This window comes from Crocodylus porosus, unplaced genomic scaffold (genome assembly GCF_001723895.1).
Source record: "Crocodylus porosus isolate Cpor-Errol unplaced genomic scaffold, CroPor_comp1, whole genome shotgun sequence".
Classification (NCBI taxonomy): Eukaryota; Metazoa; Chordata; order Crocodylia; family Crocodylidae; genus Crocodylus; species Crocodylus porosus.
This window is the reverse complement of record NW_017728943.1, coordinates 126,435,269-126,457,035: the sequence shown is the minus strand read 5'-3', so window position 1 is coordinate 126,457,035 and position 21,767 is coordinate 126,435,269. Positions and strand designations below refer to the sequence as shown.

General features: G+C 41.5%; 1 protein-coding gene across 2 annotated transcripts in view; it reads left to right on the top strand.

Annotated features, from left to right (window-relative positions):
• VTA1 (vesicle trafficking 1) overlaps positions 1–21,767 on the top strand; it is a 73,287-nt gene that overhangs the window by 45,412 nt on the left and 6,108 nt on the right. The window contains exons 5-7 of one of the 2 annotated variants that reach the window (XM_019550160.1): positions 5,366–5,477; positions 17,534–17,704; positions 19,645–19,725. In XM_019550160.1, the coding sequence (XP_019405705.1) occupies positions 5,366–5,477; positions 17,534–17,704; positions 19,645–19,725 (364 nt within the window). The remainder of the gene's footprint in view (positions 1–5,365; positions 5,478–17,533; positions 17,705–19,644; positions 19,726–21,767) is intronic. The other variant, XM_019550161.1, reaches the window with a different exon arrangement.

Here is a 21,767-nt window from a genome sequence, read left to right as displayed (position 1 = left end):
TGGTTTATGTGCACTGAACTTCTGGGCTAGGGACAGACATTCAAAAAGCCTGAGCCTGAATTGATTCAATCTTTGCAGGTTAGTCTAACCTGCCTAGGTTGAACCGGTTTGCAATTGCACAAACGTTCCCTCTGGACTGAGGAACATTCCATCTGGACTGGCTTGGGCTAGAAGCTGGGGGGGCTTTCCTTTCCCTTCGACAGTGCTGAGCTGAGGGAGGCGTCGCTGATCCCCAGCAGGACACTCTGCTTAGGGAGGGGTTTAAATCCTCACCCTGCTTGCACTGTCCCAGGCATTTTTCCACTCACTGCTCAATGGGCAGGAGTGTTGCTAGCCCCCAGCTAATACTCTGAGGCAAAGGGGGTGGGGTGTGCAGTGCATGCATCTGTTAATGATACTGAGCTTTTCAATCCCCCTCTTCCTGCTTCTTCATAGTGTCGGCAAACCTGACAGGCAAGGGAGCCAGCAGAGGGCTGATAACAACAGCATTTATCTACCCATCAACAAAAAAGCCTCTGTTATTAGTCCAAGCTCTTAAGCAGCTTTTTCCAAGGAAGGAATGGAGGAACATTACCAGCTGACCTGTTAATTAGCTTAAAAAAAGCCTTAAGCGGACACTGTTCTGTCTTTCTGTCCCAGTGAAATTGGACACTCTCACACTTGCATGTGCGCTCTCTCAGAATTAGCTAGCATACCACGTCCCTAGGGTCCATGGGGCTGGGACCTGTGCTGTGGGAGATGGAAGGGAGGGGGGAATCCCTGCTTGAGCAGCATGCAGCGAAGAGCGGGGTAGAGCAGGGGGAAGCAAGGCAGATCTTGCTGTGCCTGCAGTCTCCATTGGAGCTCTGGCTAGTGGGGCAGAGGGGCAGGGCCAACCCTGTTTCCTGGAGCAGGTAGCACAGCCCAGGGCTGCAAAGCATCTGGGATACTGGGGGACTCTGATTTAATTTAAACGAGGAAGAGGTCTGGGACAGACATTGCATAAACTAGTTTGATCCAAATCAGTTAAGTCTGATACTACATTCAACCAGGTTTATCTTAAACCAGTTTTAGCCCTTTTGAAGCTGGTTTATGTGAACTGAACTTATGTTCCGTTACAAGTTTAAACCAATTTCTGATCACTTAAACTGGTTTATGTGTAATATCTGTCCCTAGCCCTGTTGTCTTACAGATTTAATTTGGTTTCCGATCATTTATGTCACATGTATGTAATTTTCATCCCCAGCCCAAAAGTTCTTTTAACTCAGAAAGTTTAAATAGAGCTTCCTGGACAGCTACGCACCCATCAGCTAGCCACGAGAAACTCTAAAAAGATGAGCCTTTTACTGTTTTAAAAGCTACTAGGATGCCAGAAGTAGAAGTGAACTCTAGTGTCAAGTGCTTTCTAATGACTAAGAGTAATAGGTTGTTATGCTCCTAAAGATTACTCAGATGAGGCAATATCAGCTATCATGGTGGTACAGAAAGGGGTGGCAATCTTTCCCATAAACAGGAGCCAATACATATAGACCTGCATTGACTTTAATTTTTTGTTCCAATTTATTAGGAAACCAACTGATGAAATGATGCATGTTCTCTGTAGCTAATACTGCTGAGCAGTTGGACAGCCTAATACATCACTAGTTGAGGCTTCCAAGTGGGAAGTTTCTTGAAGGAGAACTATGTGGGTAAAGGTCATTGGAGAAAGCCATTCTGGAAGAAGCAAAGCTATGAATTATGTTGGCATAAACTAGATTGAACAAAAAAGTCACTTCTAGCTAAGAAAGCCAAAAAAAGTTTCACTCAGATATAAATAGAGTATATAAGATGCTTAAAGCTGTTGAGAATTAAAAGGCATGTTGAATAGAATAGTCTTGAATATAGACAAATTCTTGCAATTAAAAAGGAAATTATTATTATTCACCCAATTTGTCCTTGTAAATCACAAACAGATATGAGAAAATACACACATTTTACATTTCAGTCCAGAAAAAAATATCACTTTTTCAGTAATATCACTATGCCTGTACATGTAGGTGATTACCAATTTTAAAGAAATAACTTACTTGTAATTCTCTAAAAACATCAACTCAATTTGAAGTGGTGAGCAAAAAAGCCAATAAAATGTTGGGCATTATTAAGGGAATTGAAAACAAAACTGAGAACAATATCATGCCATTATAGAAATCCATGGTGCATCCACATTTTGAATCTTTTGTGCTGTTCTAGTGTCTACATCTCAAAACAGATATAGTAGAATTAGAAGAGATACAGAGGATAGCAACCAAAATGATCAGAGGTGTGGAGCAATTCCTATACCCAGAGAAACTAGGACTAGGCTAGGCCTCTTCAGTTTAGAAAGGAGAGGCTGAGAGAGGAGATATGTATAAAATCATGAAGGGTATGGACCAAGTGAACGGGGAACTATTGTTCACTAAGTCCCAGAATACTAGAACTAGAACTGAAATTAGGTGGCAGGTTTGAAACAGAGTACTTTTTTTTTTTTCAGCACATAGTTCACCTGTAGCAATCAATTCCACAAGCTGTGGTGGAGGCAAGCCATAGGAGGTGGTGGAGGCAGATTCAAAAAAGAATTAGACATATTTTATGCATAATAGCTCTGTTAATAGGTGTTGAATAGAATGGTTGGAGATGTTTCCAGTGGTATGCCTGAACCAATAGTGGTAGATTCCAGGGAGAGTAATGAATAGGGGATAGGTCATTCGTAGTCTAGATATATCTGATTCAGTTCTTTCCCTCTAAAGCATCCATCCCTGCCACTGAGACAGGATAGTGAGCTAGATGGACCATCAGTTTGACCCAGTATGGCACATCTTAACGTTCTTAGAAGTGAAATATTTCACCATTGACCTTGTGACAAGTTACTCAGAGTTGAATTTGTTGTTTGGTGTTATGCATATACACAGAATTAAAAGATAAGCAGCTATGCAACAAAACTTCTTCGTTTGTTGATTCTAGCAACATTATAAACAGGGATCTAGGATTTCCTGGTTTTATCAGAGAGAACATGGATTTTCTCTTTTAGCAGAGAAACCCACAGGTTTCTCGCTTTTGCAAATACTTTTGCAGGCTGGTAGAGTTTCAGCCTGCAAAAGCTGTTTGCAAAAAGGGCAGGAAAGCCCCAAGCCTGCCCAGAGGCGGAGGGAGAGGCAGAAGGGCGGGCCTGTGGCTTTTAGTTAGTTGCAAGGCTTAGGTCAGGCTCACTTTCCTCCTGGAACCTGTGAAGTAGTAAGTGGGGCTTGCAGGGGACTGGGGGGTTGTGGGGCAGGGCTGGGGTGGAAGCTGGCTGGGGGCTGAGAGCAGGCAGGTTTTGGGGACATGCACGGAGTGCCCAACTGGCTCCAGATCTCCCCACTCAGAGCCGGAGTGCTGAGCCAGGGGCGCGTGAAACTGAAGTGGCTTTAGTAGCACATGGAGGTGCCAGCTGGGAGCAGGGAGATGTTGAGCCAGCCACGCACTTCGTGTTGTTCACTCTCGGGGCAGGGGATCCCACACCTGCAGATGTGTGGGGGACAGGATACAGGCTTGAGTTCCTGCACTGCTTCCTTTCCGTGGGGCTGTTGTAGCCCCACAGGCACAACCTGGCGTGTTGTTCCCAGCTGCACCAGGTCAGGCAGAGGGGAGCAAGGTGACACATTGCCATTAAAGGCCCCCCACAGGGTGGGTTTTATCAGAGAATCTGCCATTTTTTATCACAGAAAACCAGGATCCCTGATTATAAAATACTAAAGCAAAACTTACAGTTTTTTAACCCACCAGAAGTTCCAAGTCAGACTGTAACCACAAATTCTTTTTATAAGTTTTGTGCTTGCTTTTAAATGTCTATTTAGAATTTGAAATTTTATGTCTCTATAATAAAAATACTTGCATAAAAAAGTAACATATCAAATAAAAAACACACTGACAAGGATATTTTTCTGGATGGTCTATACAAGTACATTTTACTTTTTTATTCATATTTAAGATGCAAGCCATTTTTAGGAGAAACATTTTATTGTAAAATGCTTATATTTGAGGGAATACTGTATTATAAAAGTCCAGAATTTTTTTTTTAAACAGGTAAGTATTTGAAATTTAGTAGAAATGAGAAATCTTATTTACAAGTTCTTCAAAAGTTATAGAGATGTATTGTTTTGTTTTATTTCTTTACCATAGTAACTGTTATAAAAAGACTGTCTGTTCTGCATATCCATAGAGCTGTCCAGCATGCTGGGGTATGCCTGCAGTGGCCTAAGGCAGTGGTGCTCAACCTTTCTTGTTTAGCAGGCTGGATAAGTAGTGCCCAATTCATCTGCAGCCCAGATCCTACGGTGGTCTGGATCTGGTGCCTGGGATGGTGGGGCCCCATCTGACTGTACAGAAGGGTTTGGGGGCCAGTCTAGCCCCAACTCAGCCCCGTGGAGGTAGGGAGCTTGATGTGGCTCATTTGGGGAGGTGGGAGAGGGACAGGAGTCATGGACCCAGTTGCAGAGTGTGGAGGGGGTGTGGTACAACCCCATCTCATCCTTGTAGGGTTGAGTGGGGCAGGGGGTAGTGTGGCCCTGCCCTGGCCTAACTGTGGTGGTGATGGTAAGGGTGTGGAGTCCAGTCCTGGCCTGGCCCTGATCTAACAGCAGCGGGGCTTAGGGTATGGAGTTTAGGAATTTGGAAGCAAAAAGGAAGTGGCTGTATTCATTGCCACCACGCCCTTGCTGCCAAATTTCCCCATCTGTGGGGAGCCCATGGGCTGGATACTATGGCTTCACAGGCCACTTTTGGTATGCAGCTAGAGGTTGAGCACCAGTGGCCTAAGGCAGTACCGTGCAGAGATTCCCAGTGTTAGCTGTGCATGAACCAACCTCAGAACCAAAATAATATAACTGTTAGTGTGGCATTGTATCTAGGTTACTAAGCACTTCATCTCAATAGAGCTAAGTTCATTAATCTGGGAACTGTACTGAAGTAACTCGTGTGTACTTCTGATTCTGAAGGTGTTGTGTTCAGAGCTTGCTTAGAATGTAGGTATGGTACTGCCTTGCATGAGATTGACGTAGTTGGACTATGTTTTCCATATTTACACTCAAGAGTGGTGCACTCAGAAAGACGTCTCAAATTTTCACCTCTTGCTGAGATCCCGTGCAGGTGGGATCAGTTAATTGATTTACTTTATCTTAGCCATTATGTTTAGAGTGGTATCAAGTGATTGTAGAGAAAATTAATATTGTTATGGTTGTGGTGTTTATTGTCTAATTTTGGAATGCAGTGGAAAGTCTAAATCATACTAAATACAATGTTTGAAGATCACAAATCATAAAAAGATGTTGAAGTCACAGAAAATAGACTATACAAACTACACTTTTATGTTTTTCTTTTTTACATCCTATAGAATGTCCAACACAGAAAGTATTCTAGATGGAAGGCTGCATATATTCATAACTGCTTAAGGAACGGAGAGACTCCTCAGCCTGGACCTATTGGAATGGAAGGGGAAGATTATGGTACACACTTTCTATTTCGCATAAAATAACACCAACAGGTTGGATGGTCTGATGACTTAATTAATGACAACCTCATCTTACAGAAGCAGCACACACTCTTGAATGTTCCAGCTCCTTTTCCACCTCTCACGTCTCAGTGGCATTTATCAGAAACACATATTCCTGTTCCATGTTGCACAACTGCCATCAAACTGTTAAGACTTTTAGATTCCTTACATAGCTTTATTTTGGTCTACATTGCATGCTCAAAAGTGATCTACTTGGGTGTCTAACTCCACATAAGTTCTGAGATTCAGTTCCATATAAAAATGCAAACATTCCCCAAAGCTCCCTGAGCCTTAGTCATAGACAAACAGGCTGCTCACAGATATTAAAAACAAAACAGAAAACAGCACTTGAAATTTCATACACTTCCACGCTGAGCCCAGCATATGCCCAGAACAGGCAATGTGTTATATGGACCTGGCTTACCTATCGTCTGTATAGGTCAGGAGCTTTAGTAGGGCTTGTATGGCGTTTTTTATCCAATAGCTGATTGAATCAGCTTCAGATAAAAAGCATCAAAAAGCCCCACTGAAGCACCTGATCTATGTAGACGCTGCTGAGTTGGGTCAAAGTAATGTACTGCTGCTTCCAGTAAAGCAGTTTTATTTTTTAGGGGGAGGGGGTTAATGTCTGCAAGCAGCCACAATAACTAGTTTGAAGAGGAGGAGGAAGAGGATCAACACACTCACCCTTTAGCTTAATTTCCAGAAAGCGGAGACAAAGTTTCTAGGCTCTGCTTAGTCCGAAGGGATTTGAATCTGTCTCTCTCACTTCCCAGCAAAGCATCCATTGGCTGTGGTTCTGGCAGGGCTGAGAGCATCCTCCTGTTGAAGCTGGGCCATTGGGCATCCAAGCTGGAAAGAGTCATGGGTCTAGAAGAAGAGCAACCAAAAACAGTAGGAATTTCTGACCTGGTCAGTAGATGACCTCACTCCCAAAGCATATTTTTATCCAAATACTATTGAATGCCAAATAAAACAGCATTGGAAGCAGCAGCTTTTGGACCAGTTAGTCAGTTCTCCCAATTGACTGCAGCTCAGAATAGCCATAGAGCTTTGCACCATGGCTACACTTGATTTCAGCTACCCTCCCATCACAGCTAAACCAGGAATAACAAAGAGCTAAAAAAACCAAATTTCTCTTCAGCCTTAGAACTCCATTACACCATCACAGAAGAGATGGTATCTGGCCTCTAGTCTTTGCTCCAAACAACTATAGTGATTTGATTGTCATTAAAAAAAAATTAGCCTTTGGAGTTCACTAAGGAAAAATGTTTAAAACTTTTAGAATGATTTAGCAAATGAATGTATTTGTGTAGGAGTAAGAATGCTGGCAGTTATGGTAATTTTTCACTATTTGCAGTAAAATCTTGCATTTCCAGAACTAAAGTTTGAAACTCTGATTATGATAAAGGTTAAAAGTGTTAATTTTATGGAAATGAATTGTCCTGGAATAGGTTTTTCAATTAGTTCCAGTAACAAGCAAATACTGTTGCTGCATACAATTCAGCATGGTACAATGCATGATTTCCCCATGTTTGTGCTAGTGAAACCACTAAAATTCAAAATGACTATAAGCGCTATTGAAGTGGTAAATTCTGTGATACACTTCCTTGGATCCCTCGAGCATAGTCTAACCACCCTGGCAGCAGGCAGTAGGACATTGTACATTGTTGTCCCTCTTCTTTACCTGTGGCAGGTGTTACGCCTTGTGGTTGTGTAACAGTTGTGTGTGTAGTTTTAGGAATATTTGGACAGGGATTTGTCCGTGATGGTTTGAATAGGGATGATCCTGCTTCAAGCAGGGGGTTGGACTAGATGACCTCCTTTCAGGCCTACTTTTCTACGATTTGAAGTTTATCAAGTGGCTGTTTAAATTCTGTAGTGTTTGGTACCAAGATGCACACTCATTATTTAGACTTTACCTTGTTCTGCTGTGGATTCAGAAGTATGATTAGAAAATTGACATTAAAAATAGTATCTCCATGTTTCTATTTAGTTAAAAATGTGTTAAAAAGTAGGGGACTAATTTTTTTTATTATTATTAATCTTCATTATGGTCTCTTTTTTTACTCCTCTTTCCTGTATACTGAAGTGGAAAGGGAAGACAGGAATAACCTACAGTTCAGAAAAGATCGGGCTTGGTCTGAATTCAAATAAAGGATGCTACTCCAGGTGGTAGTCACTAGATGATCCTTCAAAGGAATGTAAATAATAGTAGTAGAAAAACTGCTGTTCCTGATTTTTGGGAAAATGTATATACTTAAGATAGTTTGTGGATAACCTAAGAATCAATTTTTTTTAAGACCGTTTGAATTAGACATTAATTTATGCCATGAATCATAGAGTTTTATATCCCTTCCACAATGATTGTATACCTGAATAACTGTTTGGAGTCATACATGGCAAACACAATCAATGAAAAACTCTGAGGGGAAAATGCTTCTTCCTGGCAGTTGTCAAAATATGCATATTATCTGTTGCATTTTTAGGTAAACTATGGCTGGCCATTTTTAAAATCTTTTATTGTAGTTTTAATCTTACCTAGCACAGTTTGATATTTTCAGGCTTTTAGATTTCAAAGATTGCTTAAATCTATCCCTCCTCTGTTTATATATAAGTTACAGTCCCCATTTTCCTTCTAACTTATGTATGCAAAACAATTCCTTTTTGCTGTAGTGTTAATTAATTTCTAAACTGATTTTGTAACCTAAGTTTACTCTTAACTGGCAGTACATTATTAGCATTACATTTTTTAAAATAAGCATAAACAACCTGAAGGATTGACACACGAGTAAGTTATGTACGGTCCCAGTGGTTCCAAAACACAGTGTTAAAATATAAGTGATTTTAATAAATATTTATGGGAACCCGTATTCATAGACTTATAGAAAATTAAGGTTGGAAGGAATCTTACGAGGCCATCTAGTCCAGCCCCCTCTTAAAACCAGAACCATCCCCAGCTGTATCATCCCAGCCAAAAACTGCATACTTAAAGCAACTTCTCATCCTCTTCTTTCCAGCTAGTCCTTCTTGAACAGTTTATACCTATCCAAGACAGTACTTCAGTCATATAAGCTGTCTAATGCTTATGCAGTCACATCATAGTTCAGTGATTATGCAAGGACTCAGATTCTTCCTGCTTGTTTCCCAGGATCCATGCATTTGTGTAAAGACACCTGAAGTGTAACTAGTTGACTGCCATACTTTCTCAGAAAGAATGAAGCGGCCTCCCCTGTTGCCCCCTCCTGCTTGTGCTTACTCCAGGTCACCTGCTTCCCTATTACTTCAGGACAAACCTAGTTTAAAGCCCTTCCTACTAGGTTAGCGGACCTATCTGCAAAGATGCTCTTCCCTCTCCTCATCAGGTGGGTCCAGTCTCGTCTTAGCAATCCTTCTTGGAAGAACAACCTGTGGTTGAAGAAGCCAAAGCCCTGCTGGCGACGTTGTCTGTGCACCCAGACATTAATCTGCAGGATATGTCTGCTCCTGCCTAGGTCCTTCCGAAGGATCAAGGGAGAGCATCACCTAAGCTTGTTTCCTTCACCTTTGTTTCCTTTGCCAAGAGCCCTATGGTCACTTTTGATCTACTCAAGATTGTACCTGGCAGTATCATTGATGCCCACATGGATGAGCAGTATGGGGTATTAGTCAGAGAGCCAGATGAATCTTGGTAAACTTTATGTGACATCTTGGATCTGGGCTTTAGACAAGCTGCAGACAGGTGCCTCCATTGCCTGCAGAATGGAGTCTCCAAGCACCACCACCCATCACTTCCTCTTGGTGGCAGTGGTCTCATTTCTCCCAACCTTAGAAAGGCCTGGCTTGGCCTCTTTCCCTGACAGAACATGCTCCTTCTCTGTTGCTAGGGCACCATATCTGTTCTCCAGGCAAACCACTGCAGGTGGGGATGAAGACCTGCCCCCTGCCGAACATCACAACCTTCCAGCTTCCACCTTCCTGGGAGTTCATGTCCTCTTCCTTCTTTAGTGCTGCCTTTCAGTCCTTCCTCTCCGGTCTTAGAGGTCATCTCCAGCATCCAGTAGATGAACTCCTCATGCTGGAGGGTGTTTCAGAGCCTTATGACTTCTTCGTGTACCTCTCTTGCATGCTCCCTGAGGGACACCCCCAGGAAGCACTGCTCACATCATGGGCACTCCCTCACCTGGCTGTCATCGGAAGAAACCTGCCAGCCACAGTCCCCACAGCGCCAAACCAGGACCTGGGTGGAAGCCTTGACAGTGGGCGTTCCTGCCTGGACAGACACCTCACCGGGTGCAAGCAGAGGAAGAGCTGGCAGTGGGAGTGGCTCTGGTTTTGCAACATCCTCCAGCCATCTCTTAAATCTGCTGCCTCTCTCTTCCTGCTCCTCCAAGTAGGCCTTCTCTAATAAACTCCCCTGTAAGCTAGCCACTGCTCCTTGTAAACATCTTTCAGTGCGATTGCCAAACTGATAGTTTAATTGTAAAAATATTTTGGTAGTTTCTTTTTCTCCCAAAGGAGCCTAAGCATTTTAGAATCAGTGGAACTTACTATACTTGCCACTAAATAGTTCCCTCCAAGCTGGAGTAAAGCATCCAGCCCTTTTGCTGCATGCATTTAGGAGGTAAAGAATACATCTATATTTAACTGAAACGAGATGCTTAGTTATGCAGAATTAAGCCTGACTGAACCTGAGGATTTTACAATGCTGATGCCTATGCAATTGTATAAATCATGATGCAGCTAGTTTGACTATCATTGATTTTACAGTGATTTAACTTTAAGTTAATTAAGTTGGCATTCATCAAGATCACAGTGATAGTGTTCACAACAGAACACATCTGCTTCTATAAAGTGTGACTTCTGAGCAAAGTGAGATATTCCTGTTATAACTTTCCATCTTCAGTATTATACAAATAAGAACTGGTTCTTACAATAGTCTTAAGTTTTAATATGTTGCCTTTGTTTGCAGTTTGGAAAAAGGTAAAGAGAGGAAGTGACTTTTTTCAAGGCCTGAGAAAAAGGTGTAGTCTAAAGGGAAAGTAGAATTTAGTTTTTCACACTTCCTGCTGTACTCAAAACACCAGTTTTCACTGCTTGTCGCTTCTGTTATTCTTAAGAATTTGTATTCCCATTGCCCAGTTGTAAGCAAGTGTAAATTAATGGCAACGGTATCCTTAGTGATGATGATCTAACCTTTAATAAATTGTTATTCAAATGGTGCTTGCAGTACATGTTACTAATCAGTAGGCTATATTTTTGTGTGACATGTTTTGATTCATTTGGAAAGATTTTTCTGTCCAGGTAATAAAATGACAAATTGCTTTTTGTACTTTGTATCAGATAAGTGCACCTACAATAACATTTCGGGCATTATTGAGCCAAAGATCATATTCAAATAGATATTTAGTAGAAGATTCTGGAGAAAGAACCTTGTCAATTCTTGCTTTGTGTCTCATAAAAAGAAAAGCATCATTGTTCAAACACACTGCTGGACTTTCCCCATTCCTTTCTGCTTGCTCACTTTCTTCCTTCTCTTGCAAATGGAAAAAGTCCATGTTTAAATAGAATGAAACTAGCCCTCTGTAGCTTGACAAATTACCATACTTTTTCCAAAGTGTGACTCTCCCTATCATTCTTGAAAACCATACTGTAACTCTTAGAGATGTTTTTACAGTAATATAGCCATTCTCTGTGCAGTTTTGCTGTTGGATTTATGGAGGCTTTTGTCTGCATGCCACAAAACCATGGAAACTAAAATGACAGACTTAATATATTAATATGGTTAGAATAGGAGTCATTCAGGAGAGTTCCTGGGTCATCTAATAAGTTTTTTGTGCCAGTAAGGAAGAATCCATTTATAAACTATAAAGTTTAAATATTTAATAGCTCCTAAAAAAACAAAGAATATGTGTTATATTTTACTAACTGTAGCCATTTATGTGACAGAACTCCAAGAAATCTTTGCTGTCTTTACTAGGAACAAATTGTAGAAGCAATGAACCCTGACTCTCACAGGGTAGAGGTATTTGAGTTTTTACCTGACTTATGGAAAGTATGTTAAATAGCAGCATTCTTAGAGAAGTGTAGAAGCCTTGTGTTTTAATAAATAGTAGAACACAATAAGAAAGTGAAGTGATTTGAAATTTAAATTATTGCAGGTGTTCTAGAGGTTTGTATGTGAGGTTGCTTGTTCTTTTTCACAGAAAAAAGGGGGAAAAAGACTTTGGGACATTGGTCCCAAAATAATGACCAGGAAGCGGGGCACCTGTCAAGGGGTAGGGCTACTCATGCATCCCTTGACAGCTTGCCAAAACTGGGTAAGCGGCCCTCCACCCAAAATAATTGCCTGCCCTTGCTGACTGAACCTTGTATCCCAGGCTGGTTAGGTTAAGCCCTAACTTAATTCTAAGCTATTTTATCTTTATACATTTCTTGGATATCTCAACGAGATAATATGTAAAACATTGACTTATTAAGTAAACAAATATATACATCAGTGCAATGTAATGTGTGTATATGTAGGTCTGTATTCCAGCATTTTAAATTAAAACATTGCATTGTGAGATTATTACAATACTCTAGAATAGTTACATATACAGTGTTTTCAGATGCAGACTGCTACCTTCAGAACAGAGAGTTTAGATAGATGCAGTCTTAAAAAGTAGGTAGCAAAAGTGGCATTATTGAAGAAGGTATACAGAAAGCGGTAGCAATTTATTCACATTAGGTTTAGATTTTTAAGTATGTTTTGGCTCGTAATGTATATTTATAAATAATTTAAACTAGGACAGATTTTTTTATATAGCAGAACAAGAAATCTGGTAAATTTGAAACAAAGATGATTTCAGTCTCAGACCTTGTGAAAGACTTTATTACAAGAAAGTTAAGTGCTGAAATAGCATATATAGGCTGTTGCTGTAGATTTTAAGAACAAGCTGGACTAACATCTGTTAAGGATGGTTTAAGTATATTTTTCCAGCCTCAGTGCAGGGGAGGGAGGTGGATCAAATGACCTCCTTCAATACCTTCCAACCCTACCCTTTTGTGATTCTGTTTAGTTCATTAAGCTAGTTTTTTACTTTTTTTGTTTGTAAAACCACAGAAGTCCCAGTGTTTACCTTTAAATTATTTGTACTTTAAAAGAAGACTGTAAAACTGAATATGATGATCTCAGGAATATGTCTATGTTTAATTTATGAATCTGCTTAGGACCTTGAGCTCTCTGAACTGGTTTGTCTTCCAACTCCATTTTACATGTGGGGCTTTTCTTGGCTTCCATGTACCTCCTAGTACAAGGATTCCTCTGGGACGGGAGTGGGCAAAATATGGCCATTCTATCCTGCAGGACCCTAAAATTTTTTGAAAAATAGTATTTTTCTGTCTTTGGCTCCTGTCAAAAATGACAGGAGATGGGGTAGTAGGACCCAGGGGAAGCCTGGCAGGCTCCCGCAACAGCAGAGCTTGTCTGCCGCCCCCCCTACCCCAGCCAAAAACCCCAGCAGGGGCTTCTGGCCTAGGACCACATGACTGCCCTGTGCCAGAACCTCAGGTAAGGGTGGGGGGAGGAGAAGGACAGGGGATGACCAGGTGCTGAGCACAGGAAAAAGCAGCCCCTTGCACACCCTGTGGTCAGCGCTCCCTGCTGCAGCTGCTTGCAGCCCGCACAGGGCTGTTGTGAGCAGGCACAGGCAGCCACAGGCGGGCTGTGAGTGGCTGCAGCATGGGGCACTGGCCATGGGGTGGGTGACGGGCCACTTCCCCACCCCACCCCCCCGTGGTCAGCACCACCATCTAACCCGCTGCCAGCCTGGACCCCGCACTGGCTCCGGGCTTGCCTGTAGGGTTGTGCACAGCAGCAGCAGCTGGCCATACCCCCCACACCTCGCTTGCCGCACTGGGCAGTGTTGGCTGCTGCTGTCTGCCCGGAGCTCGCAGGCTCGGCAGCCCAGAGGCGGCGGTGGCAAACACTGCCTGGTGCAGCAAGCGGGGAGGCTGCAGCTGCTGCCGCCTTGTGCAGCCCCATGCACGAGCCTGGAGCCATCACGGGGTCCAGGCTGGCAGCGGGGGTGGGTTACGACCTGATGCTGATCGCAGGGGGGGAAAAGCAGCCCCTTGCCCACCCTGTAGCCAGTGCCACGTGCTGCAGCCATTCGCAGCCTGCCTAGGGCTGCCTGTGCCTGCTCAAAACAAAATGAGGGCAGGGCATACATGGCAGGATGCCCTGCTTGTGACCCCTGCCCTGTGCCCCCCACCCAAAGCCCCTACTCCTGGCCCCTGCACCCCAGCCTGGACTCTGTAGCTGTCAGCAGCTACCCAGAACCTGGGCCAGCTGCAAACATCTGCTGTCTCTCTGCCCCGCCCCCTTCCTGTGCCTGCTTGGGACAGCCCTGTGCAGGCTGCGAGTGGCTGCAGCAGGGAGCACAGGACAGGGGAGGGGCTGCTTTTCCCCACACTCAGCACCAGGTCATTCCCTGCCTGTACCGAAGGGCTGGGGTGGCACTGGGAATGAGCAGGTGCCAGCGGGGCTCAGAGCAGGGCTGCAAGAGTACAGGGTCCTGGCCGGCAGGGGCTCTGTGGAGCCGGGCCAGCTCCGCCCTCTCCCTGTTGGTGCAGCCCAGCCCAGCTTCACAGACCCCTGCCAGCCTGTGCCCCACTTTGGGTCCCACTGGTGCTGGCCCTGAGACATTGGTCCCAAGACTTTGGGACATTGGTCCCAAAATGATGACCAGGGGGCGGGGCACCTGTCAAGGGGTAGGGCTACTCATGCATCCCTTGACAGCTTGCCAAAACTGGGTAAGCGGCCCTCCACCCAAAATAATTGCCTGCCCTTGCTTTGGGACATGGCACCTTGGGCCATTTTCCCACTGAATGAGGCCCCTGAAGCTCAAAGAGGGTCAGGGACGTGTCAGGGACAGCAGCCCTGGCAATGAGATGTCAGAGAATTAGATCTATTTTGCCACGACATATCACAACACAGCTGATCATGCTCCAAAGACAACATCTGTTTCTAACCAAACAGATATTAGGAAAGAAATGCATTAAAAGGCTATGAGACGATGAGATGCTACTGTAATGGAAGCCATATTAGTACTTCCAGAGTATTTCACAATCAAACAGTTATTTGACTGTCATTCTGATGCGGACACCCAGCAGGGAAAATCTGAGCCTGAATAGTTATTGCTAGACAGAATTACAAGCAACTGGCGGTGGGGGGGTCTTACAGTAGGAAGTGTTAGACTGCCCTAACTTTAGGCAATATAACTAGCTCTGCTTTCAAAATGCTCATTAAGTGTACATAATGAAAACCTGTGGCTTATGTTAAACATAATTTTCTTTTCCACTTGCTTGTAAAAAAAATTTAATAATATTTTAAAATTGTAAGTGGAAAAGATTCTTAAAAATTCTTTAAATTATCAAGTTTGTAAGTAGTAGTATGCCTGAGGCCAATTTCTAACTGCCGGGGTTTGTTTGTTTTTTGCAGTTTTGATACAGTTTAACTTTACTCCCATGAGTGTTAACCAGATGGCCTTGTTAGGTTACTAGCAAAAAAAAAAAAAAAAAATCAAAGTGAAAACCTTGCAACTATAGATCATCTTTGGTTTCCAGAAATCTGCCACATATTTGTTTGTGTGTCAGAAATAGCTTTATAAAACCACATCTTGAATTGTAAGATGCAGACAAAGAAAAAAGTAAACTTTACAAGATAAAGCAAGGGAATTGTATTGTGTTATGGACTTTCCTGCTAGAGTTTCATAAAAATATTTGATACTTGTTACAAGTTTTTTTGTGTGTGCATCTGAACTGGAAGTGTAACAAATACAACTGTAAAGGTTTTATGTAAAAAAACTAACTATGAGCTATAAATTGTAGGTATACAGGAGGATCTGTATTGCCAGAAATATCCACCAGCCATACAAGGTTGTATTCCTTCATATGGTTTTGAAACAGAATTTGAAGACAGCAGTAAGGTGATCAACTTATATATTATGATAAAATCAGAGAACAGAAGGATATAATATATTATTCTCTTGATGCATATACTTAATTCCTATTAATTTACCATATTTCACAATATATAAGTTGATGAAGTGTAAATTTTTAATTTGAAAAGTTAGGTTTTTTATATATCGGGTGTTTAAGTTGATCTTCACTTTGATCTTTGTTGGAGCGAAAAAGATCAGGCCCTTGCCTTCTAGCTGGCTCCTGGGAGCTCAGGAAGCACCCAGCCTGCTGGCAGCCCCGGGGGCGTTGCCACCGCAGAGGAAGGGACGAGCCCCCCTCCCACAGCTCGCCCCCTGGCCGCAGGGTGGGGAGCTAGCATGCTCTGCTGAAAGCAGGATTGGGTCCCTCTCCCGGGAATGGGCAGCATGAGGTGTTGGGCAGGAGGCTGGCCCTGCCTGACACTCCTAGCCTCCCCCCACCTTCCTAAAAGCTTGTTACTGGACTTCTGCCTCAGAAAGAGAGGTGGAGCTTAAAAATACCCAGGAATTTGCTTTCTATTACCTACCTGCATGTTTTAAAAAAAATAAAATAAAGGGGGGGTTTAATGTTTTATACTTTTAAAGCAGGGGCAGGCAATTATTTCAGGCAGAGGGCCGCTTACTGAGTTTTGGCAAGCCATCAAGGGCCGCATGACAGGCAGCCAGGGGCAGAGAAATATTAATTTTCTAAACTTTTTTAGGGGCCCTGTGGGCCAGATAGAATGCCCACTCCTGTTTTAAAGTATAATAAAGTAAGAATAGCTTAGTCTAAAACTAACAAAGCAGTTCAATTTTGGTTGATTTCTACTTTCATGAATGTTAGGATATGTTAGTAGCAAGGCTATTTATTGTAAAAGATGACAAAATGAGTGGACTTGTTTCCTCATAGAGTTAATTTGATCAACTCAGATTGTACCTTTTCTTGTTTATTTTAAGCATTAAACAGGACAAACATTTCAATACAGTTCCATTGACTGACTGACTAATTATCAATGCTGTTAATGCCTAATAGGGCTATGCAAAGCTTTGGTCCCTGATTTCATTCAGAAGAGATTTGGCCTGATTTGGCGGTCGAATCCAAATCGAATCAGAGGACCGAATCGAATCGGAACCGGAACCCTCCAAATAGATTCAGAGAGATTTGGAAAGATTTGGAGATTCAGCCATAGACACAGCTTTAAATGTTTTTTCTGTATACCTCAAGGTACTAGATGGCTCATGAATGCTGCAGTGCTGGGGCAGATGGGGAGCATCCCACAGGAGTGGGAGGGCTTCCCAGTGTGCTCAGCAGAAGACCCGGAAGTGGACCATAAGCACTTCTGGGTTCACTGCCAAGCACGTGGGGGGCCCCCCCACACTTCTGTAAGATGCTCCATCTGCCCCGCCATTGCAGCATTCGTAAGCTGTGCCTCGTACTTCGAGGTATGTAGAAAAAAGACTTAAAAGCTGTGTCTATGGCTGAATTGCTGATTCTCTGAATCACCACTGAATCTTCAGATTCGGCTGAATTGAATTGGAGACGGTGGTCCAAATCAACTAATCGAATCACTGTCCCCAGTTCAGGCTGAATCTGAGTTGAATAAGGCCCATTTAGCACAGCCCCAATGCCTAATAGTACGCAAGAGGAGAGAGAGAGAGAGAAATGGTATACAATTGATCTTATAGCTGAAGATCAGAGTATTATTGTGTCAAACAGTTCTGTAACTTGTGTGTTAAAGCTTAAGAGTTTCAAAAAAATGGAAAAATGATTTTTTTGTATTAAGAGATCACATGCTACTTTAAATTTTAATACAGTTTAAATGGATGCCTGAATGTGTGCAGGTTCCCAGAATATGTTCTATGATGCAAGTTCTCAGGCAGTATTCCATGATGCATTTTTACATTGCTTAATCATTATTTTATTTTTGTTTTTATTTTTGTTTCATTTTATAACTTTCTTTCTGGACAAGGTTTTATAAAATTAAAGGGCAGTACTTTTTCTTCAATAAGCTGTAATTTCTATATGCTTGTAAGAGAAGGGAAACATTTTTGTTGCATATTTTAACAGATGATGATGATAGAGAAGTTGGCTTATCTGTTCTACCCGGTCAAGTGTCTCAGCTGTCAACATCAACAGCTGAACCAAGTGACATGCCAACTAGTAACTACACTGGTATACATATCCCACCTGGTGCACATGCTCCAGCCAACACTCCAGCTGAAATACCTCATAGCACAGGTATGTTAAATACTTTTTATATATGGGTTGTTTTTATTAGTCCACATTAATCTGTCTTGAGCCTTGCTGGAACTGTAACTTATAGAGATAAAGCCTTCTGTGCTAGGGTCTCTGCAGAAAGTGGTTGTTTTTATTAAGTCTGAGTCAACTCAGTTCTGTCTTTGGGTACAAGGAGGGTGGCAAGAATTCATTTATTTTCCTATTTCTAAGCAAATTATTGTGTACAGGTTGATACAAGTATTTACTCTGTGGGTAATGGCTGGTTAAAAAAAATCTAACCAAATTGTTAAATATAAAAAGGCTAGAAAATACAGCACTGAAACATTATAAATCTGTTGTTAAAGTTGTTGGTGTGTAGCAAGTTTTATATTTTCATTTAGCTTTGGTCACGCTCTCAACAAAAGTAGCAGAAATAGATATGGTTCAGAGGTAGAAAACAGAAATAAATAATGAGAGGCATGGAAATACTAAGATACGATGAGAAATTGGAAAAACGACTTGGCCTGTTTAGTTCATGGAGGAGATGAATAATGAGATATAATAAAGGTATACAACATAACAAATGGTATGTGGAAGGTGAATTTGCTATTCCTTGCTTTTTCATGGTACAAGATCAAGGAGACATCCACTAGAATTGAACTGAATTAAATTAACACTGGTAACAAAATGATTTTTTTTAATACAATGAATAATAAGTCTTTGGGAATACATTTCTGAAAGAGATATTTTACTAAAATTATATGGCTAATAGGTATAGTCACATTTCAAGTAGGTATGGTAAACAGTACTGTCTAATCTAAAAGATACCAATCCTTCTGATATGGGCATAGTGCAGTTATTTTCTTGACAAGCGAACAAACTTCTCCCACTGTCAGATTAATCCATTCCAATTTCTAGAAGTACACAAGAGCTTGTAATGCTGTTTTGTAGCTCAGCAACTGTTTGAATTTTTTCAGGATAGACCAGTTTATATACTTCAGAGCCCCCCATTCAGATCCATTTCTTGTCCCATCATATCTGCTGTAATATCTCAAGCCTTCTGCTCTTTTGTTTGATATCATGTTGATGCCCATTCATCTACTCCAGTGATTCTCAACCAGGGTGTAGCCAGATCCTTTGAAGGGTGTCATGAGATGTGAGGAAATAAGTAGATAAACTAAACAGATAGGGTCAGGCTGAGTTTGACTCTGCCTGGCTGATCCTCCACCCCCACTGTCTGGCCCTTCCTACAAGGAGTTAAACAGTATGATATATAAGCTAGTTTCTGAAATCTTTGCCTCTCAAATCACAACAGATATGGAGTGGTGCCTTGAGTCCAATGAAGTGTTCTTTGAGTTAAGGAGTGGGGTCTCAAGTCCAAAAAAGTTAAGAGCTACCTACCGATCACCCTAATTCAGAGTTATGTACCTTTTGTTCTTTGCCAGTACAAAAGCATGGATGACTTCAAACAAAGATGATGCAAATGCAGGGGTGGACAAAATAGCAGATCTGGCCAGCAGCCAGACACCATATTCCCACAGCCCATGCCCACAACACTGTGGCCGGTTTCCATGGGGACCCCAGGAGCAGAGGGGCAGTGACAGCATGGGGCCAAGGTTTCCATTAAGACCAGCCCCAGCAGCACTGGCAGGGTACGCAGCTGGGTAGAGAGCTGCTCCAGGGCTGAGATCTTGCAGCAGTGATACCATGGTCTGGAGCTAACTTTATTTTTTATTTTATTTTAAATGAGATATAAACATTTAAATGTGCAAAGCCTACAAAGTATTTATAAAAAGCATTATATTTCTGAAACTCTTCCAAACTTCTTCTTTTTATGTAAGGAAAAGGTTATTAGGGTTTGCTTACACTATAAGTAATATGGAAAATCACTGTGTTAACTGACATTAAGTCTATAATTAAAAGTAACACTGTAATTCTACTTTTGTTTCACTGATTTGTAGGTGTAGCAAATAATACCATTCAACCCACTCCACAGAATATTCCTGCTGTAGATCCTTCTCTTTACAATGCTCAATCCGCAGGTGAGATGATGTGGTTCAGGTTTGTTTGGGTTTGATGTTTTTTCCATCTTTTCAGAAAGTAGTTTGAGGAGAGAAACCGTAATATGAATTGCAAGCAGTAGTGAAATCCTAAGTACTGCTCGTTCTGTTTGTAGACGATATCTATCGTGTTGTTTTAAGTTCTGCGGAAAGGGTGTCAAAGATCCCAGCTCTATCCAGTTGAGAGCCATGTCATCTGATCTGCTGAGCTCCCCACAGATCTGGAAATTTGATGACTGGACAAGCAGTGGCAGCATTAATTCCTGTGACACCTCCAGGGCCAAATGGGTTTGATACTCCTGTTCTACAAAAATGCAAATAGCAGATTATGAAAACAATTGCATGCCTTAAAACTAATATTTACAAGCTTGTCTATGGATGTGGGCTATTATCTTACAAGTCTCTTACCTAATCAAGGTATGGTCTCAACTTGCAGGTCACGATCCTTAAAAAAAAGGGGCACATATTGCAGAAAATGGGGTGGTGATTACATGGTAATACTTGTAATTGAAATTGCTCTTCAACTTATTAGCTAATATTGAGAGAGTCATTTTAAGCTGCTCTTTTCCAAATCAGATGTAGAATCATCCATTTCAGTAAAAAAAAAAAAAAAAAAAATTCTGGCAACAAAACTAAATTCCACCTTTGTTAATTTCTGAATGTTCCATCTGCCCAATAAGGGCTTCACATCATCAATATATGGACTTTTTTTCCATGTTCAATCATAAATTTTGATCTTCCATTGAAATGGAGCTAAACAACTCTATTAACCTTTATGCTAGAGTTTTTCAGTGTACAAAATCAAGCATCTATGAAGATGATCCAATTAACAAGATCTGGTAAAAATTGGTGTTTGTCTGGTTGGTATACTTTTATTACACTTGGATAAAGTCAGGTGTGACAGTGTAACATAATAAATGAAAATACCTATCAGAAAATTGTATGGTATGTTGCAACTAAAATGCATATTTTCTTTGAGATAGTAAATAATTACTTAAGCAACATGAAAATGCTGGATTTAATATTAATATTTATTTAATATTTCAGGAATTTTACTGGAATATAGTATTTCAGGTTGATTTGTCATGAGATCAACTCAAGATGCCACATAATGCCATCTTGATGCATAAAAAAAAAAAAAAAATTCATTTATAGGAAAGGTCTCTAAGGGTATTTGTACACATACCTGTGCCGCAGTGCCAGTGCTGCAGCGCGTACGTTTGAGTAAGTGGCGAAATGCATGTTAGTGCTAAGAAAATGGCAGCAGTGTGCTTTTGAACTAAAACACATTGAAGCTGCCATTTTCTGTGTGTTGACATGCATTTTGCCACTTATACAACTGCACACGATGCACCGCAGTGCATCAGCTCCCACGCAGAGCATACTTGGTTAATTGAGTCTGTGCCAGTGTGTCATTTCTGGCATGTCACAGCATGAAAAGGTGAAAAGGTGTGTGTATAAATTCCCTAAGAGATTGTAGAGGAGTAACAAAGCTATTGATACCTTTATACTTTTTTAGAGACTGACTATTGGGCATACTTCCTAGTAATTCTGACTAGACAAAATGTACTATTTCTGCTCATAGTTACTCCTTCTGTTGAATACAAATCCTGGCAATATGATTAAAACATGCAAACCTGTGTTTAAATTTTGGGTTTTTGAGCTTCTGCAATAGTTTCATAAATTCCTTAACCTAAATCTCTTGGGGCATTGCTTAATTTTACACACATTAACTGCCAGCTAGAAGCCAAGGTTTACAGTGAAGAGTGAGAAATATATACATAGCTTTATTTGATTATCGGACTCTGTTAGCTAGTCATCTAAACAGCTTTTTGATTTTTCAGTCTGCAGAAATTAATTCTGTAGTTCTATTAACCTGAATGTTTGACACTTGCCATCAAAATTAAAGTAAGAACTTGAATTTTCATTTGCATCATGTTTTGGAATTTCTATTCATTTGAGATCTCAGTAGCACAGCCAGTTACTCCCTTTGACCCTTTTGTTTGTAGTAGTTCACATGGTTC